This window comes from Myxine glutinosa, chromosome 3 (assembly GCF_964187855.1).
Source record: "Myxine glutinosa chromosome 3, kmMyxGlut1.1, whole genome shotgun sequence".
NCBI lineage: Eukaryota > Metazoa > Chordata > Myxini > Myxiniformes > Myxinidae > Myxine > Myxine glutinosa.
The window spans coordinates 11,459,226-11,486,681 of NC_136263.1; the positions used below are offsets into that span (position 1 = coordinate 11,459,226).

A 27,456-nucleotide genomic window follows, 5' to 3' on the forward strand; every position below is an offset into this window, starting at 1 on the left:
ATGGAGTCGATTGGAGGGAGGGTGCAAACTGAACGGGGCCTACTCTTATTTGTTTTACACAACGCAGATGCAACTATTGGAAATGGCCTTATCTCACAAATACTATGAAATAACTAACGTTCTAAAGTGACCTACGTGTTGCATGTGGCCTATGGGGTGCAACCTTTAACCTTTAATGATGTTACCTGTGTGGGTTCTCACAACCGCAACAATATACATACACATTTATACAATATCTGCACTCAAGATCTTTTTTTTTTGCACTCAAGATTATATATTCATATATATATATATATATATATATATATATATATATATATATATATATATATATATATATATATATATATATATATACAGTGCATTCAGAAAGTATTCAGACCCCTTCGCTTTTTTCACATTTTGTTATGTTGCAGCCTTATGCTGAAATCGTTTAAAATCATTTTTTCCCTCATCAATCTTCACTCAATACCCCATAATGACAAAGAAAAACAGGATTTTAGAAAGTTTTGCAAATTTATTGAAAAGAAAAAACTGAAATTTCACATGCACATAAGTATTCAGACCCTTTGCTATGACACTTTAAATATAGCTCAGGTGCCTCCCATTTCTCTTGATCATCTTTGAGATGTTTCTACACCTTGATTAGAGTCCACCTGTGGTAAATTGAATTGATTGGACATGATTTGGAAAGGCACACACCTGTCTATATAAGGTCTCACAGCTGACAATGCATATCAGAGCAAAAACCAAGCCATGAGGTCGAAGGAACTGCCTGCAAAGCTTAGAGACAGGATTGTGTCGAGGTACAGATCTGGGGAAGCCTACAAAAAAATCTCTGCTGCATTGAAGGTTCCAAGAGCACAGTGGCCTCCATAATTCTTAAATGGAAGAAGTGTGCTTCCCCTTCTCTCCCCATCTTGTTTTCCGCTCCCTCTTTTTATATATTTTGTTTGTCTGGTTGATTTGTTTGTGAAGTAAATGTTAGCTCTTTCACGAGCCTCGATTCAGTATACAAAAAAAAAAAAAAAAAATAAAAAAAAAAAAATGGTGTCTCTGACTGAGCTCCAGAGATCCTGTGTGGAGATGGGAGAAACTTCCAGAAGGACAACCATCACTGCAACACTCCACCGATCTGGGCTTTATGGCAGAGTGTCCAGGTGGAAGCCTCTCCTCAGTGAAAGGCACATGAAAGCCCCCTTTGAGTTTGCAAAAAAACACCTAAAGGACTCTCAGACTGTGAGAAACAAGATTCTGTGCAGAATTCTGTGCAGATATATATATACATTTATACAATTTTATATAACTATATATTTGCGAGGTACACACGGAGGTGTTGGTGTTGATGCCCTGGTGTTGGGCTAGCGGCTAGGGTGCCGGCTTAGGATACCTAGGATCCTGGGTTCGAATCCCGGTCGATCGCTGAATTAACGCCAGGGGGGTTGACTCAGCCTGTCATCCTTCCGAGGTCGGCTAATTGAGTACCAGTTTACTGGTAATTCCCTGCTTGTCGTTAAAGGCGGCGAAAAGGGTTGGCGTCAGGAAGGGCATCCGGCCGTAAAACATTGCTTCAAAAAGGGGACCGAAAAACAACAACAACCACGGTTCCCGAAAAAGGCCAACCCCCGCTTGCGGGGAAAAATGGCCTCTAAAGGTGGTTTTTTTTTTTTTTACACGGAGGGAGGTCCAAGTCTCATCTGGATTAAAAAATGGTTATAGGAATTTTATGAAAACTCACCCACTTTATAACATGTGCAGTGAACCCAAAAGCTGCACAGATAATTTGTTGGGGCTGCCCCCAAAACTTGTGGGAGTAGCACTGTGTAAAATCAATGTATATTTATTGATGATGATGATGATGATGATGATGATGATGAAGCTGATAAACAATGGTGATGGTGTTGGCTGGAAAGGGTGGATTGGCTCGTATTTGCCTTGATGAAGGAAATGGTTTATTCCAGAAAAATAGCAAAACGTCTCAAAAGCGAACGTGGTGTAATGTTGATGGAAAGGTCTATACTGCACATGGATAATACCAAAACGGAGAATGCCGAACCCACTCCGGTCTACACGCGGACAATTTAATTCACTGCAAAACTTCTTTATGGACTGGATTCCTCATCTTTTCCTCTGTTTGGGACAACGATTGGCAACGTACGTGCAGGTGGAGAAGCAAAATCACATGTTGTATTGACATATTACCGAACCAGTGAATGTTTCCGCATGTGGTAAATGGTGCCTCCGCCTCCCTTTCTCTTTCAACTGTTCCTTTTGCTCTGTTATGACCTGATCCATTCTGGGTTCCGACTCTTCCACGAGCCTTGACTCCGTATCCCTAAAAACGTGTTTTAAGAACAACCATCTGCCATATAAAACACAGTCAGTTTGTGGTAGTACAGATATCTGTCCCCGTTCATTCGGACATTTTGAGTCCGGTTTAAAAGCCAATCTTTTAACAGGAATGTGTGTTTACTTCGGTCTATTTTTAAGGATTAAACAAACTCGGAAAACATTTTCCGTAAAAGAGTAATTATGTCTCTTCTATTGGAATTGTAGATGGTGGCTTGCAAACCGAGCCCCAAGGGCGGTGTACAAAAAACGTTTTTTTAAATAACAACAAATACTCGACACGGGGAGGTGAAATTTGCTGCACATCATGTGCAACGCACGCACAGTAAAATGAGTGTTCGTTTACATCCGTATGATATATAATAAATAAAGAAGATATAAGTACACCCGACACCCCAGCTAGACATCCGTCCATCTACGCAGCCAACATGTCGAGCCGGGGCCCATATGGGTCTTTTGTTGGATAATTTGTGGGTCCGATGTGTGTCCCACACGTTGGCCCCAGCTGGGTTTGTCCATATACTCCACCGTGGCCCAACTGGGCTGGGCCATGTGGGCAGGGCATGGGATTTTTGTGGGCTACCCCACACAGGCTGGATATGGGACTTGCATGGGTTATACATGGATTTTTCCTGGGCCTCATGTGAATGTAAATGGGGTGTAAATCAATCCTGCATTAGCTACAACATCACATCTCCTTTACTGTCAGTAGAAATTTAGAATGGAGTGTATTTAAAGAGAGGCTTTTGCTTGCAGTGATCTGAAAGAACATCCTAAATTGGATGTGTCAAAACAAGCTAATAATGGTAAATACTTTAATAATTCAATGTTGTTCCTGTGGTATTTGAAATGTATTGGAACATCTCACTGTGGTATTCCTGCTTCCAGAATATCAAGGGTGTGAACCTCTGAAAGTTTTATGAAGATAAGATGCGTTCACCCATTGCTGAGAAAAATGGCGACGCGCACACACACACACACACACACACACACACACACACACACACACACACACACCTCTCTTGTAGTATGTATAGATTTACTAAAAATCAAAAGTTCAACCCTCTACATCCAAAGTATTGTGGAGGGAAAAGTTGAGTCTCATCCCCAAAGACCGGCTCAAAGGTTCATTGAATGGTTTTTATTAAAAACATCTATTTGCAACGCAAACTATCATAATGTGCACATCATTGATCGGGGAGACGAGTCATGACTGCTGACGTCATAGCTCGCTCTCCTGACAGTCTAAAAAAATCAGTCCTTATATATCTTCATGATTTGAATTGGTGGGAGGGGAAGAACAAACACACGTGAACCCATCCCCACAGGTCACGAAAGCAAGATCATTCATTCTTATAGATGAGGGAGGGGACACGTCCCTCCACCTCGGATCATTTACAAAGTATTTTGCATCTTACTGTGATGTTGATAACCTCTGACGACTCGACAATGTTCGTGGCATATTACCCACGGAGTTAATTTGACCTGGAGAACAGGTACAAATAAACAACCAAGCTTGTTTCGCCAAAGGGAGGCAAGCATTGCAAATGCAGAACATTGTGTCCATGGAAATTAGTTTTACCGAACACAATGGTAAACACGTTCGTTGAATGTTAATTTACTTCTCTCCTGGGTGAGTCAATGTGGCGCCACCTGTATCATATTCCTTACCTTGAAAACCTCCTCTTTACATCAATATCTTTCTAAAACCTACTTATTGAAGTCAGCAAAAACATCTTACATCTATATTTAAGTCTATTTTAAAGGCAGAACGTAGCGAGATTTCCTGAATCATTATTCGACATTGTACAGGATGAATTCATCATTGGGAAGACCTGGTTCTAACATCATGTTGAAATGTCAAAGCACAATATATATATATATATATAACTAGATCCCCTTATATATAAAGAAATATCACAGTACATAAGAACTACACCAAATTAATTTACCATTTCTTGGTTTGTAAGGAACCATGACAAGAGGTGGTCTAACATTGCCTCCGCAAGAATTCGACTTTCCCCATCCCAAGAGATGGATTTAAACAAAGACAAGTCAGGAGACGACGATGGTTCACGAGCGAGCGGTATTCAATGACAAAGGACGGACTATAACCGAAACAGGCCCGGACAGGCCAGGCCCGGAAATGTCAACACGAAGGTTACTGACCTTGAAATGAGATAGAAAATAATGTATAATCAGTTATGAGGTTAGTTAGCTTCACAATACCGAAAATTCGGTTCGATTCCGACAACTTTGAAAATTTGACCTTTGTGACCTTCAAAGGTCAAAGGTCTAGGATTCTGAAATTTGTTGGAAACTTGTATTTCATGATGTATGTGATAATATAAGATCATGTACGACATTTCACCCTATCAGGAAGCGAACAATGTAATAAAACCATGAAAAATCGACTTTTCTAAATTTTGTGACCTTGTGACCTTGGGGCGAAAATGAAAAATCGAGCTCCGTGGGACTAGACACATGACATTGGCCTAACCAAATATCGAAACCCCTGTCAGATTCCCCAAAACCCCTCGGAGAAGATGTAGCTTGAACTCGATTACCCCTTAAAAAGACATCTTTTTCGGGCGTCGCTCCGCCCACAATGGGCGCAATACGCCCACTCTAGGCAGGACACAACCAGATCATGATATCAACATCCCACCCAAGTTTCATCAAGATCGGATGATATCATCGGGTAGTTATGCTGCGGACAGACAGACAGACACACAGACACACCCATGACGAATATAGTGGTCACTCTGTTTCATAACTCGTGAACCAAAAGAAAATTCAGTCAGAATTCCAGTGACGATTCACCTACCATCTCCCCTGCTCAGAAAACACTGTAGAATAATTATTTGGCTTATAATTATCCGACAGTATCATAAAATTGATGATTCAGGTATTATCGATCTACCTCAGCTACTTTTTCCACATGCGAAATTTGCATTTATGTTTATTTAAATTATACAATGGACTACAAAATGTAAATGTTTCATGATATTTGTTATATTATATCACCTTTATCTATCAATATTGTTGAAATGAAGATCAAATAGCTGTATGTTGAAATATGTTGAAAAGGTCAAAACTTTACATGGGGTGTACATACTTTTTCACGTGACTGCAGCTGCCATTTTTTAAACTTCTGAAAATAACATTGGCTTGGCCCACCTGGGACCCACATAGGGCCCAGTTCAAAGCTCAAGTCCAGTCCAGCCCACCAAACTGACGGAAACTGACGAAAACCCATGTGGGCCCCAGCTGTGCTTGTGCCCTGGGGGCATGGCTTCAGAAGAAGTACGTGAAAGTCCTCGAGTCCCAGCCAAAGACCAGACTTGAATGCTGTTTCCCGACGATCCCCTTCCAACTTGACAGAGCTTGAGCAAATCTGGAAGGAAGAATGGGAGAAACTCCCCAAATTCATATGCACAAAGCTGATACAGACATTCCCAAGAAGACTCAAAGCTGTAATCGCTGCCAAAGGCGCTTCTACGAAGTATTGACTCGGGGGGTTGAATACTTATGTAAATTACATGTTTCTGTACCTCATTTTTAATTATTTTGTAAAAATTTCGAAAACAACTAGTCCGCTTTGGCATTATGGGGTATCACGTAAACATCAGTGACAAAAAATCCCACTTTATCAATTTTACTAGGCCGAAGCCTCAGACTTCGCTCACGAGGCTGCACCGTCAAATAAACTGTTCCAACCTGTCAATTTTGACAAATACAAATCGAATCCACCAATATTGTTCCTAAAAAGGGGAAACAGGATAGTTCCGTCGGAATCGTAATACTGTAGATTCGATTTGTTCTAATGAAATCGCCATTTCAGCGCAGGCCCAACAAGTAGGTCTACTCCGTATGTCATCGAATCATAGAGATTGCTGTCAACCTGTAATCCCGGAAAAGTGAAGACTTCCCGGTGTCATTTGGAGTCATTCGTGGCCTTTCTCTTTTTTACCTTCTCCTTTTTTGCTTTTGTACCCTCCATCATTTTTGTGCTTTCTGCGCCCCTCGTCCCCCAAACCCCAAGGGTTTCTTCCGGGTGCATGAAGTCCACCAGCAACTTCTGGAGAAACTCTCAAAATCCAGGCTCACTGCTCATGACCTCCACTCACGGGCTCGTGTTCCTCTTTTCTCTCACATCTGGCACTGGCTTCCTCGGTCTGTTCAATCTCATTCCTCCCTCCAGGGCTTCACTATGGCTGTCCTGCTGATGGCTTCAATATCCCTTTGCACTCGTGACGTTGTGGCGCAGATTCTAAAACACGGTTATTCATTCCTCAGTGATGTTTTTCACACTTTTTTCTTGGGAACTTGTTCTGCCAGATTTTAAATTGACACAGTTGGGGAAATGTCATAATAAGTTTGAAGTCCAACTCGTTTCTCAATGTCAAACGAGAAACGACAACCGACACAGAAGGGCATTTCTTTAAGGAATGCCATGACATTTAGAGCAGGTGAAGTGTCTGCTTTGCTTTCACTTTATGTTGTTATTCCCCTTGTGTTGCGCTTCTAATCAAGTACAGTTTCGTTTTTTGAATGTTTACCACAAAACAAACAATGGAAGGAATATGATGAAATATCCCTTTCCTTGGTAGGTTGGAGGGGTATCTTACCCCACTATTTCCCACCGCGGCCATCTTGTCGCACCTTACTCAATATGAATGAAAATACACCAAAAAGGTGTAAATGCCGCTTCATTGGCATCACGTGCACTTTGCAGCCAATTAGGGATCCCCAAAGAGACTGTCCATTGATAATACTGGGGAATTTAATAGTAAGTTTTTACCTATTGGTATATGTTTCTAGCTCACCTGTATTTTAGTCCGGTAAGCTTATGCGATCGAGCAGTGTCCGCAGGTGAGTGAGTGAGTGAGTGAACACTTCAATCATTATCGCATGAACCAAACTCGTGATTTTGATGGAACTTGGCCACAAGCTTCATATCTAATGCCTAATGAAGGTGTATTGACTGCATCAAAATCTGCTCTCAATAAAGGGGTTACGGGGGTGGGGGTGGATTTGCCCCCCCCCCCCCCCCCCAAAAAATATAGGTATTTGATATCCTCTCCGACACTACATGCACTATTTTGATGCAACTTGGCCATAAGCATCAAAATCTGTGCTCATTTATGGGTTTACATTGTGGTTTTTGACCCCCCCCCCCCCCCCCCTCCGCCTCCCCCCAAAAAATAGGTATTTGCTCTCTTCTCAGAAATACACAAACGATCTCTACGAAACTTGACTGCAACCTTCATCACCCACGATGTCCCAAAGTTTGTTCACGACATTAAAAAAACCAGGGTCTAATCGGGTCTGCAGGGGGTTTGAGTGACTGTTACTCCTGATCCAGGTGATTTTCAACACCTGCTGTCTTATTTTTTAAATTAAGAGCCATTGTTCCTTTTCCTAAAAATAAAAAAACATTAAGAGACCAGTTTACGATTTAAAATAAAGAGTTAACTGGTCTCTTAATTATGAGTATTTTTTAAATCGGAGTTCCTATTGGTGATTGAAGATTTTATCGCCAATCTGCAGTATATGTAACGTGCAGGTATGTAACGTGCAGGTAATGGCTAAGTGGTCGATGTTTCTAGAAACCAGAGCGTGCGATGAACATGGAATGAGAATAAGCCTCGATCAACGGAGATCATTCCATCTTGGAGTAATCTTACCCACAAACGTGTTGTCGACGTGTGTGTGGGCGACTCGGGCACATGTTGATTAAACAGTTTGATTTTAATCACCTGAGCTGCACCACAAGCAGCCATGTTGAACCAATTCCCAGGAAAAGGTCACAGATTTCACAAAATTACCCATTTCAAAAGCAGCCACCATTGATTTATTCTGTGCCAGGTAAGTCAGTGTGTGTGCCCAAATGTTAAACCTGAATAGTTAATTCAATGTTACATTGTGGAGGAACACTTGATGGAAGCAAAGGAACATGGAGGATTGATCAAACGCGAATTGGCCGACAATGTCAGGTGACCCGGTGACTCGCCTTGTGGCCTTGTAGCAATGGAGTCGCTTTATGAGGTCAATCGGAATAGGCCTCACTGTTGATGTGCAGGACGCCTCGAGCCTGGCCTTGTTTCAGTTATAACTTTGAAACCTTTATCGTTCAGCGCACACCTTGCCGGTGTGGTACCTTGGCGTGCAGTTTGTGAAACGACTCGTTTGATCACACCTGCTCTGATCTCCCGCACTGCGGACCATATTATAATGAGGCCTAAAGGGTCACTGCCGCAGTTGTTTGCTAGAATGGGTCATCCTAAGTTGCGCTAAAACCTCACACTCAACCAGCTAAAACCTCACACTCAACAAGCTAAAACCTCACACTCAACCGGCTAAAAACTTACACTCAACCAGCCAAAACCTCACACTCAACCAGCTGAAACCTCACACTCAACCAGCTAAAACCACACACTCAACCAGCTAAAACCTCACACTCAACAAGCTAAAACCTCACACTCAACCAGCTGAAACCTCACACTCAACCAGCTAAAACCACACACTCAACCAGCTAAAACCTCACACTCAACCGGCTAAAACCTCACACTCAACCAGCTAAAACCTTACACTCAACCAGCTAAAACCTCACACTCAACCGGGTAAAACCTCACACTCAACCAGCTAAAACCTCACACTCAACAGGCTAAAACCTCACAATCAACCGGCTCAAACCTTACACTCAACCAGCTAAAACTTCACACTCAACCAGCTAAAACCTCACACTCAACCAGCTAAAACCTCACAATCAACCGGCTAAAACCTCACACTCAACCAGCTAAAACCTTACACTCAACCAGCTAAAACCTCACACTCAACTGGATAAAACCTCACACTCAACCAGCTAAAACCTGACACTCAACCAGCTAAAACCTCACACTCAACCAGCTAAAACCTCGCACTCAACCAGCTAAAACCTCACACTCAACCAGCTAAAACCTCACACGCAACCGGCTAAAACCTCACACTCAAACGGCTAAAACCTTACACTCAAGCAGCTAAAACCTCACACTCAACCGGCTAAAACCTCACACTCAACCAGCTAAAACCTCACACTCAACCGGCTAAAACCTCACACTCAACCGGCTAAAACCTCACACTCAACCAGCTAAAACCTCACACTCAACCGGCTAAAACCTCATACTCAACCAGCTAAAACCTCACACTCAACCGGCTAAAACCTCACACTCAACCAGCTAAAACCTCACACTCAACTGGATAAAACCTCACACTCAACCAGCTAAAACCTGACACTCAACCAGCTAAAACCTCACACTCAACCAGCTAAAACCTCACACTCAACCGGCTAAAACCTCACACTCAACCAGCTAAAACCTCACACTCAACTGGATAAAACCTCACACTCAACCAGCTAAAACCTGACACTCAACCAGCCAAAACCTCACACTCAACCAGCTAAAACCTCGCACTCAGCCAGCTAAAACCTCGCACGCAACCGGCTAAAACCTCACACTCAAACGGCTAAAACCTTACACTCAAGCAGCTAAAACCTCACACTCAACCGGCTAAAACCTCACACTCAACCGGCTAAAACCTCACACTCAAACGGCTAAAACCTTACACTCAACCAGCTAAAACCTCACACTCAACCGGCTAAAACCTTACACTCAACCGGCTAAAACCTCACACTCAACCGGCTAAACCCTCACACTCAACCGGGTAAAACCTCATACTCAACCGGGTAAAACCTCACACTCAACCGGCTAATACCTCACACGCAAACTGCTAAAACCTCACACTCAACCAGCTAAAACCTCACACTCACCTGGCAAAAACCTCACACTCACCCGGCAAAAACCTCACACTCAACCAGCTAAAACCTCACACTCACCTGGCTAAAACTTCACACTCAACCGGATAAATCGTCACACTCCACCAGCTAAAAGCTCACACTCAACCGGATAAAACCTCACACTCAACTGGCTAAAACCTCACACGCAATTGCCTAAAACCTTATATACGCAAACGGCTAAAACCTCACACTCAACCGGCTAAAACCTCAAACTAGATCGGCTAAAACCTCACACTCGACCGGATAAAACCTCACACTGATCCGGCTAAAACCTCACACTCACCCGGCTAAAACCTCACAATCAACCGGCTAAAACCTCACACTCACCCAGCTAAAACCTCACAATCAATCAGCTAAAACCTCACACACAACCGGCTAAAACTTAACACTCAAATGCCTAAAACCTCACACGCAAATGGCTAAAACCTCACACAACTGGCTAGAACTTCACACTCAACCCGCCAAAACCTTACACTCAACCACCTAAAACCTTACACTCAACCGGCTAAAACCTCACACACAACCGGCTAAAACTTCACACTTTACGAAAATGAAAAGTAAGGGTAAAACCTCACACTCAACCGGCTAAAACCTCACACTCAACCAGCTAAAATCTTACACTCAACTGGCTAAAACCTTACACTCATCCAGCTAAAACCTCACTCAACCAGCTAAAACCTCACACTCAACCAGTTAAAACCTCACACTCAACCAGCTAAAACCTCACACTCAACCAGCTAAAACCTCACACTCAACAGGCTAAAACCTCACACTCAACCAGCTAAAACCTCACACTCAACCAGCTAAAACCTCACACTCAACAGGCTAAAACCTCACACTCAACCAGCTAAAACCTCACACTCAACCGGCTAAAACCTTACACTCAACCAGCTAAAGCCACACACTCAACCGGCTAAAACTTCACACATTACGAAAATGAAAAGTAATGGTAAAATCTTACACTCAACCGGCTAAAACCTCAAACTCAACCAGCTAAAACCTTACACTCACCTGGCTAAAACCTCACACTCAACCAGCTAAAACCTTACACTCACCTGGCTAAAACATCACACTCAACCAGCTAAAACCTCACACTCAACCAGCTAAAACCTTACACTCACCTGGCTAAAACCTCACACTCAACCAGCTAAAACCTCACACTCAACCAGCTAAAACCTCACACTCAACTGGCTAAAACCTTACACTCAACCAGCTAAAGCCACACACTCAACCGGCTAAAACTTCACACATTACGAAAATGAAAAGTAAGGGTAAAATCTTACACTCAACCAGCTAAAACCTTACACTCAACCGGCTAAAACCTCAAACTCAACCAGCTAAAACCTTACACTCACCTGGCTAAAACCTCAAACTCAACCAGCTAAAACCTTACACTCACCTGGCTAAAACCTCACACTCAACCAGCTAAAATCTTACACTCAACCATTCAAAAGAATTTGGAATTCGATCATCATATCAATTAAAAAGGTTTATTGTCATGGACATTCAATTCAGTTTATAATATATTTAATGTACATTGTACATACAGTCACGTGAAAAAGTAAGCACACCCCATGTAAACTTTTGAGTTTTTCAACATATTTCAACATACAGCTATTTGATCTTCATTTCAACAATATTGACAGATAAAGGTGATATAATATCACAAATATCATGAAACATTTGCATTTTGTAGTCCATTGTATAATTTAAATAAACATAAATGCAAATTTCGCATGTGGAAAAAGTAAGTACACCCTTGGCTCTAATAGGTGGTATTGCCCCCTTTGGCAGAGACAACCTCAAGTCGGCATTTCTTATAACTGTCTACCAGTCTCTGACATCGACTGGGAGAAATTTTTGCCCACTCCTCCATGCAGAATTCTTTCAGCTGTGCGATGTTTGAGGGGTTTCTTGCATGCACAGCTCGTTTCAAATCCCCCCACAACATCTCGATGGGATTTAGATCCGGCCTTTGACTTGGCCATTCCAGAACCCTCCATTTCTTTCTTTTCAGCCATTCCTTGGTGGATTTACTGGTAAGTTTAGGGTCATTGTCATGTTACAAGGTCCACCTTCGGTTGAGCTTCAACTTTCCGACAGATGGCCTCACATTTTCCTCAAGCACCCTCTGGTACAATGAAGAATTCATTGTGGATTCTATGATGGTGAGCTGCCCAGGCCCTGATGCAGCAAAGTTGCCCCAAACCATAATATTTCCACCACCATGCTTTACAGTTGGTATCAGGTTCTTGTGGTCAAATGCTGTCTTTGGTTTTCGCCAAACATCTCTTCTGGTACTGTGGCCAAATAGCTCTACCTTTGACTCATCTGTCCAGAGCACATTGTTCCAGAAGTGCTGGTCTTTGCCTAGGTGTTCATTGGCAAACTTTAGTCTTGCCCTGATGTTCTTTCTGGACAGCAAAGGTTTCCTCCTGGCACACCTCCCATGAAGATCAAATTTGTGCAGACTCTTTCTAATGGTAGACTCGTGCACTTTGACATCAACAGTGGCAAGAGCTACCTGTAGGTCCCGTGATGACATTCTGGAGTTCTTAGAGACTTCTTTCAGCATCTTGCGGTCTGCTCTTGGGCTGAACTTGCTGGGGCGGCCTGGCCTGAACAAGTTGGCAGTTGTTTGGAATCTTCTCCACTTGTGGATGATCTTCCGGATAGTCGAATGATTGATTTCAAATTGTTTGGAGATTTTTAAATCCCTTCCCAGACTCGTAGGCATCTATAACCTTCTTTCTGAAGGCCTCAGAGAGCTCTTTTGATCTAGGCATGGTGACGCCGCACACTTCAACAACAAAGAGCAAACCAAACTAAATGTCTGAGGTTTAAATAGGACAGGTTCCTCCAAGATCCTCTCTAATGATGTTCTAATCATTTGCACCTGATTCTAATTTTAGGTATTTGAAGTAGTGATAAATGTCGGGGTGTGCTAACTTTTTCCACATGTGAAATTTGCATTTATGTTTATTTAAATTATACAATGGACTACAAAATGTAAATGTTTCATGATATTTGTTATATTGTATCACCTTTATCTATCAATATTGTTGAAATGAAGATCAAATAGCTGTATGTTGAAATATGTTGAGAAAGTCTAAACTTTACATGGGGTGTACTTACTTTTTCACGTGACTGTAGCTACTAGCAGGGACAGGTGAATGTACATACCAGCAGCGTAAAATATGACTTCAAGTTCTCAACCTCCTCAACTCCCACACCAGCCCCTCAAAGCCTCAATCCTCCTCCACCGAATCTCTGCACGCCCACCCCACCCGGCACTATGTCCTACCATCCCCCAATCTTCTTAAAGTCGTCAACTTCCCCCAAAACCCCTACAGCGCAAATCCTGACCCTCCTCCCCTCAAAGTCTCAACACCTATTCCTCCCAACTCTCTGTCCCTTCACTGCCCCCACCCGAACTTTGTCCTCCACTCCCCTTTTCTTTGTCAAGTTCTCATCTGCCCCTCCCGCCCCAATAAAACCACAATTCTGCAACCCCTCAGCCCCAAGTCCTCAACCCCTTCACATCATCTCCCTGTTCCGCACCGCTTTCTTATTTAAGTCCTCAACCCCCTCCCAACCCCAAGTTAACAACACCACCCATTCCCCAAAGCCTCAACCCTCCTCTCTCAACTTTGTCCCTTCACTGCTCTCCCCCTGCCCCTCCCCCCACCCAAGTCTTTATCCTCCACTCTCCTTTTCTTGTCAAGTTCTCAACTTCCCCCATCCAAATAAAACCACAATATTGCAACCCCCTCCTCTATCCCAAGTCCTCTACCCCTCGTCCAAGCCCAAGTTCTCAACGACTCCCCCCCCCCCGCCCCTCGCACCTTCATACCCCATCTCTCTGTGCTCCCCACCCCGTTCTTCTTCAAGTCGTCAACCCCCCTCCCAACCCCAAGTCCTCAACACTATCTCTTCCCCAAAGCCTCAACTCCTCTCTCCAAACTCTCTGTCCCCTTTCTGCCTCACTCCTCCACTCTCTGTGTTTCCCTCCCCCTTTCTTCTTCAAGTCCTCAACCCCCTCTCCCAACATCAAGTCTTCAACCTCGCCTCTCGCAGCACCTCAACCTCCCAGCTCCTCAATCTCCCACCCCGACTCTTTGTCCTCCCTTCCCCTTTCTTCCCATTCTTAACAACGTTACAGAAGGAAACACAAGGAACAGGAGGAACAGGATTCGGTCCATCATTTCTTTCATTTCATTATTTTTTTATCGTCCACATGAAACATGGACATTTTTCATCCATTGGCAATTCAATTTAAAAAAGTGCATCACATCCTTTTCACATTTGCATTAAACATGTGAATTGACTTAGGCAGCAGGCACAAATGATAGTCCAAGACGATAGGTGAACGAAGGTGAATACCTGAATGATTAAAACATGCCTGCGTTGTTCCCGCATTGTACCTGTTCATTAAGAACAGTGGTAAAAGTAAATAAATAAAAAACACTTTCAATTGACAATCTCACGAGATTCCATCATCTCGCGATTCTTTAGTAAAAATGGTGGTTATGTAAGCTAAACGATAAAAAAACGCATGGTGGAAAAAAAATGCAACCGGAACTCCTCGGTCAAAGAGGTTTATAATGAAATGGGTTTAATGGTTTCTGGTGGAGTATTGGGGAAAATCATCGGGAAGACAGACATCTCAAACAAACAGAATAAGCATATTATTATATGGGATTATAGACAAGACAGTGGGGTTAAAATCGCCTACAAAACCGTGGTGTTTATGGTTTGATTTGATTCCATTACGATGGAAACTGTGGATGAATCTTGATGTGAACGTGCGACATTCCTCCAACAATATCATGGAAAGTGGGGGAAACTTCAGGTCTCAATGGTCTTAGATGTTTTTATTTCCACCATAAAACACCTTTAATTAAGCAGAACATTTGTCAAAGCCTTTGTGGGAACTTCCTATCGACCATCTAATGGGTTTAAGAGTTTTTGGGTTTTTTTTTTCAAGTCCTTAACCTTTACCTCATCCCCTTCCAATTCCTCAACCTTCCCCTCCCAAAAGCTATTGCCATGAAACTTGAGAATCAGAACTTGAGAATCAAAACACCTTTAATTAATCAGAACATTTGTCAAAGCCTTTGTAGGAACTTCCTATCGACCATCTAATGGGTTTAAGAGTTCTTGGGGGGTTTTTTTTTCCAAGTCCTTAACCCTTCAGCGAACCTCCCGCCCCATACCCTTCCAATTCCTCAACCTTCCCCTCCCAAAAATATTGACATGAAACTTGAGAATGCTTCTCATCCTGGGTCTTCATCTTTCAAACTAGGCTTACAGGATGGCTCCCATGTATGCACACTCATTTCTAAGCTGTCTATCCTGGGTTTGAATCCCGACCCAGCTTTAACTGTCATCCTGGTGTTTCACGGGTAGGGACATTCATCAATGTGTGTGCCGTCCCTCAAATGGATGTTAAACTGGATGTCCTGTCTGCCGACATTAGTTGGTGGACGTTAAAGATTCCATGGTGTCCATCGTGAAGAGTAGGCGAGCTATCTCCGGTACCCTGAACAAATGACAAATTCCTGCCCTAACCAGGAGAGGGCATTGCATCGGTGGCACAGCCACACCTCATCCAATGATGCTGCCCGCAGCCTTGTGTTGCATTCAAAAGAAGAAGATCCCTCAAAATCCCACTGATCAAGATTAATAAATTACCCTTTTTTGAACAACATTGCATGCATTGTGATTTATATTTTTTGCAATGACAAATTGTGTTTGCCTTTCAGGATCACTCCGACCCTGCAATGGGCCTGGCCGCCACCATGGCGCATGAGCTCGGTCACAACTTTGGCATGAACCACGATGTCGGAGAAAGGAATTGCTACTGTAAATCCAAGTCTGATGAAGGTGGCTGCATCATGGCACCTGCTACTGGGTATGGATAACATTTCTTTATTTGCAGTCGTAATTGCAGGGCAATGGCATTGCAAGACGCTAGGAAAATAAACAGTGTATTTGGGGCCAAAACCTAGGATCCCCGAATCACAAGCCATATGTACTCGGATAGAAACACCAAGCAGGCCGATCCACAAAGGGCATTGATGTTATTCAAAGAATTGAATGTGAAAGTCTTGTTTCAACCCGGACGGCCACTTGGGATAGCGATAAGCAACGTTTTCTCTCCAACGATATACCCACTCTTTTTATATACTTGGCCGGGCTAAGCCCAGACTCAGACAGTTGCAGGAGAATTTATTGAAGGGAGGGGTACATGTGCATGGGAAAGCTGCCGTGTAAGCGAGTAACGGGCCAGCTTCTCAAATTAAAACACAGCAGGACAGGGTTTATATACTGTACAGAAAATAATGAAAGGAGACTTTAAAGATAAGAGGAAAAGCATGACAATTGGGAGCTCTTTAGTAAGGGAAAAGCTATCTTCTCGTCCACGCAGCTTTGCCCAAGTTCGGAGCCTGAAAACTTCAACGACAGACTATGTTATTACAGGCGAGGGGTCGCTTCTGTTGAGCTCTGTTCAGTTCCCAGAATGCTCAAGGGCTGCCTAGAAACAGAGCCAAATGTATGAAATCCCCGACACACAGACGAACATACTGACGAGACAAACACTTAACACCGCCATGAGCTTGGGGGAAGTGCCGTCGCTACTGTCACTTCCCTGGATACTCTGGGTACCAGTGACGTCATAACAATGGCGCCGCTTTTCTCGAGTGCTCAGTGGGCAATTTCATCATGAGGAGGAATTTCCTCGTCCCCATGGATGCCAACCGATGGGGATTGTTATGTTTTTATTTATTTTTTTATTTATTAATTATTTATTTTTATATCCCACTTATTTCAAACCTCCAGGAAACCTTTTCCAAGAACCTTTAGCAGCTGCAGCCAACTTGATCTGGAGAAGAGTCTGGAGAAGGGAGGCGGTGTTTGCTTGTACAACATGCCTGATGTGAAGACTCTTTACGGGGGACAACGCTGCGGCAACGGTTACGTAGAACCCGGAGAAGAATGTGACTGTGGTGATATAGAGGTGGGTGTGCATTTCTCAAGCATATTGCACTCCAGATAATTGGATTTTGAGTTAATTTAAGTACAAATATAGAATGTAATTTACAGCCTGGCTCAGATCCCAATAATACTACATTATATGGAAAACTAGATTATTATTTTTTGGGGGGGGGGGGATGAAAATTTTATGTGCAAAATATGATAAAAGTGATTCAAATATAATATCAGGCCATGTGATATTGCAAACGAGTATTTAAATTATTTCTAACACCTGATGTAAGCCATACATACCTGATTTGCCCTGCCGACATCACAATGCCAACACTGTACAGCCCCTAATGAAATTTGTCAGCATGTCACATAATATAGGATTGAATTATATTTATCAGTTAAAAACTGATCACGGTGTGTACCCCGATTTAGAATAGGTACACCGTATCCCTGCGCATCATAAGAGGCGACCAAGGGTTGGCGTCAGGAAGGGCATCCGGCCATAAAAACATTGCCTCAAACAGGGAACCATGATGGTCATGGGGCCCGCAAGGCTAACCCCCGCTCTAGCGGGGAAAATGGCCTTAAAACGATCATTCATTCATTCAGTTAAAAAGGAATAATGCATTGCTTTGTATCCTGCATCCTAAAACTGATATCAGCAAAAGGTCGATTGGTAAAAAGGTCGTTTGCAATAATAATATTTGGCTGAGTTTATCGAGAATTAAACAAGGAGTTTAATTCTGCTGTTGTTGTTCTCAATGCTTAGTATTAAAGCGCGGCGTTACGCGCGCTGCTTGTGAGCAAGGAGGAAGCGGACAAGCGGTAACATATAAACGTCTTTATTGTAAGACTACACTGTAACACTGAACTCCTCCGGGCTGGTCGCCCGGTGTATATCATGAGGCCACGCCTACCCCTCGGGCGTGGCCACCGCCCACTTGGTGCGTGGAATGATGTCACCACGCCAGTGGGCTTTTGTGTCCGCCACACGCGCCCCCCCCAGAATTCCCGCGCACCTGGAGGGCCAGTTTGTGGGGCAGTCGAATGACCCGGCCGAAGCGCCCCCTGGCGATCGGCGGCGTCCGGGGTGCAGGGATACCAGGTGGGATGCCCCTGGCTGCCCCTGGGATGGGTGCAGGACCGGGGGGCGCCGTGGCGGCGGGGCTGGGCGGTGCCGGGGGTCCGCCCGCAGGAGGGCGGCCCCGACGTGGGGGTCGGGCCACTGGCGGTGGATGGTCCACATCGAGGTGGGCCGGCTTGAGGCGGTCTACCGAAACGCGGTCAGGAGTACCGCCGATGTCCAGGGTGAAGTGCTTCGCCCCGGTCTCCAGCACGCGGAAAGGCCCGTCGTACGGGGGCTGCAGTGGTGTCCGATGGGCATCGTGGCGGACGAAGACGTACTCCGCCGTGCGAAGCTCCGGGGCGACGTGCGTCGGTGGGTGCCCGTGGCATGCCGTTGGCACCGGGGCGAACCTCTGGGCGGTCTCTTGCAGAGCGGAGCGCTGCTGTGCCGCGGACCATGGTGCCGTGGAGTCGGGGAGGAACTCGCCCGGCACCCGCAGCGGTTGCCCGAAGACCAACTCCGCCGCGGATGCGCGCAGGTCCTCCTTGGGTGCCGTCCGGAGGCCCAGCAGGACCCAGGGGAGCCTGTCGACCCAGCCGCCGTCGTGGAGGGTGGCCCGGAGCGCGGCCTTCAATGAGCGGTGAAATCGCTCACACAGGCCGTTAGCCTGGGGGTGGTAGGCCGTGGTTCAGTGCAGCCGGACCCCGAGCCCCTGCGCAACCGCCCCCCAGAGCTCCGAGGTGAACTGGGGGCCGCGGTCGGATGAGATGTCTGAGGGGGCGCCGAACCGGGCGACCCAGGTGGCGATGAAAGCCTGCGCGACATCGGCCGCCGTTGTCGACGCCAAGGGCACGGCCTCCGGCCACCGGGTGGTGCAGTCCACCATGGTGAGGACGTGGGTGAAACCCCGCGAGGGGGGCAGAGGTCCCACCAGGTCCACGTGGACGTGGTCAAACCGGCGTTCCGGCACCGTGAACGGGGCCAACGGGGCCTGGGTGTGCCGGTGCACCTTGGCGCGCTGGCACGCGAGGCATGTCCTGGCCCAGCCGCGGACAGCCTTCCGGAGGCCATGCCAGATGAACTTGTCGGCGATCAGCCTTTGGGAGGCCCTCGCGCCCGGGTGGGACAGGCCGTGGATGGCGTCAAACACCTGGCGCTGCCAGCCCGCGGGCACAATGGGGCGAGGACGCCCGAGGGAGACGTCGCACAAGAGGGCCGCGCCCGCGCCGTCGAACGGCACCTCGGTGACGCGGAGGCCCGTGACGGCGGTCCGCAAGGCCTGGACGTCGGGGTCAGCGGCCTGGTCCGCTGCCATCCGGGCATAGTCGATGCCGAGGTGGACTGCGTGGGCGACGGCCCGGGAAAGGCAATCCGCAACCGGGTTGTCCTTCCCCGCGACGTGCTGGATGTCCGTCGTGTACTCGGACACGGCCGAGAGGTGACGCTGCTGCCAGGCCGACCACGGCTCGGTGACCTTGCCCATCGCGAAGATCAGCGGCTTGTGGTCGACGAAGGCAGTGAACGCCCAGCCCTCGAGCAGATGGCGGAAGTGCCTGACCGCCAAGTGAAGTCCGAGCAACTCGCGGTCGAAGGTACTGTAACGGCGTTCGGGCGGGCGAAGCTGCCGGCTAAAGAACGCCAGCGGTTGCCAAGCTCCACGCACCCATTGCTCGTGCACCGCGCCCACCGCGTAGTCCGAGGCATCGGTGGTGAGGGCGATCGGTGCATCGGGCGCCGGGTGCGCGAGCATGGTGGCGTTAGCCAAGGCGAGCTTCGCGCCCGTGAACGCCGTGTCCATCTGCTCGGTCCAGGTAACGTCGCCTTTGCCCGGCTTACCTCGGAGAGCTTCGTGCAGGGGGCGCAGGAGCTGGGCGATACGGGGCAGGAACCGATGGTAAAAGTTCACCATGCCCAGGAACTCCTGCAGCCCTCTGATCGTGCGGGGGCACGGAAACCCCTTCACCGCCTCCACCTTGGCCGGCAGGGGGACGGCTCCGTGCCTGGTGACACGGTGCCCCAGAAAATCGATTGTGGCGGCGCCGAACCGGCACTTTGCGGGGTTCACAATCAGGCCATGCTGGCCCAGGCATTCGAAGAGCGTGCGGAGGTGGCGTAGGTGCTCTTCGCGGGACGCGCTGGCGACGAGGATATCGTCCAGGTAGACGTAGACAAAATCCAAGTCGCGCAGGACGCTGTCCATCAGTCGCTGGAACGCCTGAGCCGCATTCTTCAGACCGAAGGGCATGCGCAGGAACTCGAAGAGTCCGAATGGCGTGATGACCGCCGTCTTCGGGACGTCCTCCGGCCTGACGGGGACCTGATGGTAGCCGCGTATGAGGTCCACCTTCGAGAAGAAGGACCTGCCCGCCAAACGGGCGGAAAAGTCCTGAATGTGGGGGACGGGGTAGCGGTCGGGAGTCGTGGCGTCATTGAGACGGCGATAGTCCCCGCACGGTCGCCATCCCCCGCCGGGCTTCGGCACGATGTGCAGCGGCGACGCCCAAGCGCTCTCTGAGCGCCGAACGATGCCGAGTCGCTCCAGGGTAGCGAACTCCGCTTTTGCCACCGCCAGCTTCGTCGGCTTGAGGCGGCGTGCCCGGGCGTAGACCGGTGGCCCGACGGTGGGGATGTGATGGGCCACCCCGTGCTTGACAGCCCCCGCCGAGAAGGTGGGCCGCGTGAGGGCCGGGAAGCCGGCGAGGAGGCGGGTGAATGCGTCCGCTGCCGGAAGCGTACAGACCAACGTGGCCGGAACCCGAATCATTCAGCAAGCCGCTTGGCAAGTCGCTCGTTGAGCTGGGCAACGCACATGCGAGCGAGCTGAACGTCTCGGCCTGGACAAGCCGTCTGCGCTTGACGTCGACCAGGAGCCCATTAGCGCACAGGAAGTCCGCGCCAAGCAGTGCCATGGGCACGTCGGCGGTGACGAACGTCCATCGGAAAACCTGCCCTCCAAACCGCAGAGAGAGGCAGCGTTTTCCGTACGTACGGATGGGCGTCCCGTTCGCGGCAAGCAGCGCGGGGCCCCCACCCGCGGCGTGCTTGTCTGACGTGCCGGCGGGAATGACACTCACCTGTGCTCCCGTGTCGCACAGGTAACGGCGCCCGGAGAAGGTGTCCGTTATGAACAGCAGGCTGCTCGAACGGCCGGCGCTCATCGCCACAATTGAGCGCCGGCCCGGGCGTTTCCCGACCCGTTGAAGGAGCACGGCGGATGACACCGCCGAGCTTCCTGGCCGAACTTGGCGTGGAACCAGCACCAGGTGGTGGAGCTGGAGGAGCGCGGCTGGCTCCGCCAGGCCGGTGGAGTCGACGGGTTTCCCCGCGGTGGCGGTTTTCGCTGCGGCGGTGGGCGGGGCGTGGCGGCGTTCACGAGGTGCGTATCAGCATGCTGCTGAACCTCAGCGTGCTGTAGAAGATGATGCTGTGGAACATCAGCGTCGAAGGCCGTGACGGCCACGCCAACGCTCGCCCGCGTGTCCGAAGCGGCGAAGTACTTGTCCGCCTCGGCCGCCAATGCTCGGGGTTCCGTTAGCCCGGTCCCGGCCAACGCGAGGCGAACCTGCGCTGGAAGTTGGCGACGGAAAAGCGCCCGGAATAGCGAACCGGGGGCTTCGTCGCCCAACAGTGACAGCATATGGTCCATTCGGACCGACGGGCGCGTCTCACCGAGCTCGGGGAGATCCAGGAGGCGATCGGCCCGTGCGTCGTCCGTGAGGCCGAACGTGGCTAGGAGTAGCCGCTTGAGTGCCTCGTACTTGTGGCCGTCCGGTGGGTGGCGAAGGACGGACACAACTCGAGCGGCCGTGCCGGGCCCGAGGGAGGCGACGACATGGCAGTAGCGCAGGTCGTCGTTGGTGAGGCGCCGAAGCTGAAATTGGGCTTCGGCTTGAACGAACCAGACTTCGGCCTGGGCCTCCCAAAATTCGGGAAGTTTAATCGCCATTGCCTTGTCGTTGGCCATTGCAATGGCGTCGTGTTCGGAAGGATCGCTACGGCAGATCCAACGTCGAGGGTCACCAGTAAAGCGCGGCGTTACGCGCGCTGCTTGTGAGCAAGGAGGAAGCGGACAAGCGGTAACATATAAACGTCTTTATTGTAAGACTACACTGTAACACTGAACTCCTCCGGGCTGGTCGCCCGGTGTATATCATGAGGCCACGCCTACCCCTCGGGCGTGGCCACCGCCCACTTGGTGCGTGGAATGATGTCACCACGCCAGTGGGCTTTTGTGTCCGCCACAGTATGTTTATTGTGATTTCATAAATGCGTCATATTTATAACTAATGGCCAAAAACGTCTGAGATTCTTCTTCGTTCAAGTGCAGCACGAGCCTGTGGGGTAGCATCATTGGCTGAGGGCGTGGCTATGCTGCTGATCTGGCATCATTGGTTGAGGGCGTGGCTATGCTGATGTAACATCATTGGCTGAGGACGTGGCTATGCTGTGGATGTAACATCATTGGTTGAGGGTGTGGCTATGCTGATGATGTAGCATCATTGACTGAGGGCGTGGCTATGCTGATCTAGCATCATTGGCTGAGGGCATGGCTATGCTGCTGATCTAGCATCATTGGCTGAGGGCGTGGCTATGCTGCTGATGTAACATCATTGGTTGAGGGCGTGGCTATGCTGCTGATGCAGCATCATTGGTTGAGGACGTGGCTATGCTGATGATGTAGCATCATTGACTGAGGGCGTGGCTATGCTGATCTAGCATCATTGGCTGAGGGCGTGGCTATGCTGCTGATGCAGCATCATTGGTTGAGGGCGTGGCTATGCTGTTGATCTGGCATCGTTGGTTGAGGGCGTGGCTATGCTGATGATGTAGCATCATTGGTTGAGGGCGTGGCTATGCTGATGATCCAGCATCATTGGCTGAGGGCGTGGCTATGCTGCTGATCTAGCATCATTGGCTGAGGGCGTGGCTATGCTGCTGATGCAGCATCATTGGTTGAGGACGTGGCTATGCTGATGATGTAGCATCATTGACTGAGGGCGTGGCTATGCTGATGATCTAGCATCATTGACTGAGGGCGTGGCTATGCTGATCTAGCATCATTGGCTGAGGGCGTGGCTATGCTGCTGATGCAGCATCATTGGTTGAGGACGTGGCTTTGCTGATGATGTAGCATCATTGACTGAGGGCGTGGCTATGCTGATCTAGCATCATTGGCTGAGGGCGTGGCTATGCTGCTGATGCAGCATCATTGGTTGAGGACGTGGCTATGCTGATGATGTAGCATCATTGACTGAGGGCGTGGCTATGCTGATCTAGCATCATTGGCTGAGGACGTGGCTATGCTGCTGATCTAGCATCATTGGCTGAGGGCGTGGCTATGCTGCTGATGCAGCATCATTGGTTGAGGACGTGGCTATGCTGATGATGTAGCATCATTGACTGAGGGCGTGGCTATGCTGATCTAGCATCATTGGCTGAGGGCGTGGCTATGCTGCTGATGCAGCATCATTGATTGAGGGCGTGGCTATGCTGTTGATCTGGCATCGTTGGTTGAGGGCGTGGCTATGCTGATGATGTAGCATCATTGGTTGAGGGCGTGGCTATGCTGATGATCCAGCATCATTGGCTGAGGGTGTGGCTATGCTGATCTAACATCATTGGCTGAGGGAATGGCTATGCTGCTGATGCAGCATCATTGGCTGAGGGTGTGGCTATGCTGATCTAGCATCATTGGCTGAGGACGTGGCTATGCTGCTGATGCAGCATCATTGGTTGAGGGCGTGGCTATGCTGCTGATGCAGCATCATTGGATGAGGGCGTGGCTATGCTGATGATGTAGCATCATTGGTTGAGGGCGTGGCTATGCTGATCTAGCATAATTGGCTGAGGGCGTGGCTATGCTGATTAATCTAGCATCATTGGTTGAGGGCGTGGCTACGCTGCTGATGTAGCATTATTGGTTGAGGGCGTGGCTATGCTGATCTGGCATCATTGGTTGAGGGCGTGGCTATGTTGATGATCTGGCATCATTGGTTGAGGGCGTGGCTATGCTGTTGATCTGGCATCGTTGGTTGAGGGCGTGGCTATGCTGATGATCTGGCATCATTGGTTGAGGGCGTGGCTATGTTGCTGAATTGGCATCATTGGTTGAGGGCGTGGCTATGTTGATGATGTAGCATCATTGGTTGAGGGCGTGGCTATTCTGATGATCTGGCATCATTGGTTGAGGGCGTGGCTATGCTGCTGATGTAGCATCATTGGTTGAGGGCGTGGCTACGCTGCTGATGTAGCATTATTGGTTGAGGGCGTGGCTATGCTGATCTGGCATCATTGGTTGAGGGCGTGGCTATGTTGATGATCTGGCATCATTGGTTGAGGGCGTGGCTATGCTGTTGATCTGGCATCGTTGGTTGAGGGCGTGGCTATGCTGATGATCTGGCATCATTGGTTGAGGGCGTGGCTATGTTGCTGAATTGGCATCATTGGTTGAGGGCGTGGCTATGTTGATGATGTAGCATCATTGGTTGAGGGCGTGGCTATTCTGATGATCTGGCATCATTGGTTGAGGGCGTGGCTATGCTGCTGATGTAGCATCATTGGTTGAGGGCGTGGCTATGCTGCTGATGTAGCATCATTGGTTGAGGGCGTGGCTATGCTGCTGAAACTGCACTCTGCTGTTTTGGGCAGGAATTTTAATTTGTTCAGCGTGCCGGTGATAGCTCACCTACTCTTCACAAAGGACACAGTGAGATGTTTAACGTCCACCAACGAATGCTGGCAGATGGGACACCCATTTTGCATCCCTCCGAGGGAGGTACACACACATTGATGATTCACCCTGCCTGTGAAACACCAGGATGACAGTTTATAGCTGGGACATGATTTGAATCCAAGCCAGACACATTAGAGGCGAATGTACATAACTCTAGGCCATTCTATCAGACCTATGAGAGAAAGGAAATGGTAGTTGCACCTGCTCCGAACTGAATGACAGTAACAACGCAATTATTGTGAACAGTTTTTGTTGTTGTGTAGCCCCAGATGGTTCTCTTGAGCAATCCCACAGCAAGGAGACATCCAATCGATCTCCCAAGTGAAACCCAGAGATCCCCCACATCTAGGATGGTGCACCCCCTCTTTCACGGAGAGAGAGAGAGAGAGAGAGAGAGAGAGAGAGAGAAAGAGAAAGAGAGAGAGAGAGAAAGAGAGAGAGAGAGAGAGAGAGAAAGAGAGAAAGAGAGAAAAAGAGAGAAAGAGAGAAAGAAAGAGAAAAAAAGAGAAAAAAGAGAAAAAAAGAAAACACAAACAGGCAAGAGCGAAAGGGCCGCTCCATGGGGACCGATTGGTACTCTGACCTTTACCACTGGCGAATCCGGGCAGCAGGGAAGATTTGGTACCCGACTTGCATTGGGGGTACAACCACCACGAGGAGGCATCCCCGATAGTTGTAGGTGAATAGTTGTTTCTATGAGTGATATTTGATACCATTTCTCCACAATTGCAGAGCACAATCACATTATAAACGATGGTAATTCCACGCGGGACGTTCCACGATGGTCTCACTTGTCCCGAAGATGCTTCATCAGATTGATGATACATTCAGAACGTACAACCAAAGACAAAGTCAAATTCCTCATCCGAGCAGGCACATTACAGGCCTGATGGATGATGGCATTGTCCTTCTGAAAGGTAAATCACCTGAACCTCAGTAATTGTCTCTCCTGCATAAGCTACTTGTCCTGTGTAGGCAAAGGTCAGATTGGTGGTAGTTGATACCTTAAAGTTCCGGATGGGAGCTGAGGCTTCATCGAGAGCATCATTTTACGGTTATTAGGAGTCCAACTGTTCCCCAGGACCTCTGCGTTGCTTCAAGTCGAGACCTTTGTGCATTTTTGTTCTCTTGTCAACACACTCCATCTGATGGACTTGTATGGAATCATTGCAAGATGGAGGAATGCCTCTCGGTTGTTTCCGCACATTTATGCCAAACTCCGTTCCATCTGCATTTGCTCTTATCCGTCCCTTTACTTCCCCGCAGCATTACACTTTTGCCATTGCGAACACGTCTTATTGTCCAATTACTCTTGCCCAACTGTCACTTATCAAGAAAGTGGTGAAACGCCAGAAATGGTTGTACACGGAAATCGAGCAAAAGGCAAGGCTCGTGGAAGAGTTAGTAATGGGACACTAAATGGATCAGGATGTAACAGGACAAAAGGAGCAGCAGAGAGAGATGGGGGAAACACCAACAGCAGAGTGAAAGGCCAAGATAGAGACAGATTTGGTCAAAAAAATGGGTGTAGGGAGGAATGGGGGACAGGAGAGTATGCATGGGGTGGACAATATGGATGCAGAAGGAAACTCTCAGGAGAGAAAAGTGGAAATTTGGAAGTTGGAGGGCTTTGGCTGGAGTGAGAGGGTGAGGGGGTATTGAGGGTAGAAAACATCATTGTTTGGGATTGGGGACAATCTGAGATGGTGGTGAACAGCTGTCTTGAAGACGTTGAGGGAAGAATGAAATTGAAGAGAATGTGGAAGTTTGGTCCACAGTCAGGGAAAAAGAGGAACAAATGAGTGCAGGTAAGGAGTGATCCTGGATTTAGGTAGTTTCGTCAGGAGAGGGTTGATGGCGGACCGTGTGTGTCCTGCACAAACCTGGGGGGATGAAGCGTGGAATTAGCAGATGAGAGGCGGTAGAAGACAGAGAGGCGACCGACCTGTCTGCGATGGTGAAGTGATTGATTCATAGACGCCGCTTCATCGAGGGAGATTGCAATGATGTTGAAGGCCTTGCTTTCCATGGTGTCAAGCTGAGCAAGATTTGAGGCAAGAGCACCAGTCCAGACGGGAGAGAAGTACTCCATCAAGCTGCGGATGAAAGCTTTGTAGGTGGATAGGAGTTCAGGTGTGCCAAGGAAGGACTTTGTACAATGGAGGAGGCCCAGCTGAAACTTAAGGTATAAAATACTTTTTTTTAAATGATTTAGCATGATGAACCAAGTGGATTAAAGAGGCCAAAAATAATAACAATAATAATGTACCACACCGGGTTTACACCAGTTTACTCGAGTGTGAGGATAGCCCCAATTTGTCTTCCCAACTCGACTCTTGTCATCCCGACATTTTCACGCATTGTGCAGACACAGACAAGATGAACAAACGGCTTGTAAAGTGTTAAGCTGATCTCACATAGGGGAATGGGTGCAACTGGCGGAAGAATCGCCCAGGCCGTCAAATCAAAGCAGGAAGCAGG

General features: G+C 48.0%; 1 protein-coding gene across 1 annotated transcript in view; it reads left to right on the top strand.

Moving 5' to 3' along the window:
• Positions 1–27,456, top strand: part of LOC137423810 (disintegrin and metalloproteinase domain-containing protein 12) — a 974,424-nt gene that overhangs the window by 877,048 nt on the left and 69,920 nt on the right. The window contains exons 11-12 of the mRNA XM_078773544.1: positions 15,952–16,100; positions 17,030–17,207. Of these exons, the coding sequence (XP_078629670.1) occupies positions 15,952–16,100; positions 17,030–17,207 (327 nt within the window). The remainder of the gene's footprint in view (positions 1–15,951; positions 16,101–17,029; positions 17,208–27,456) is intronic.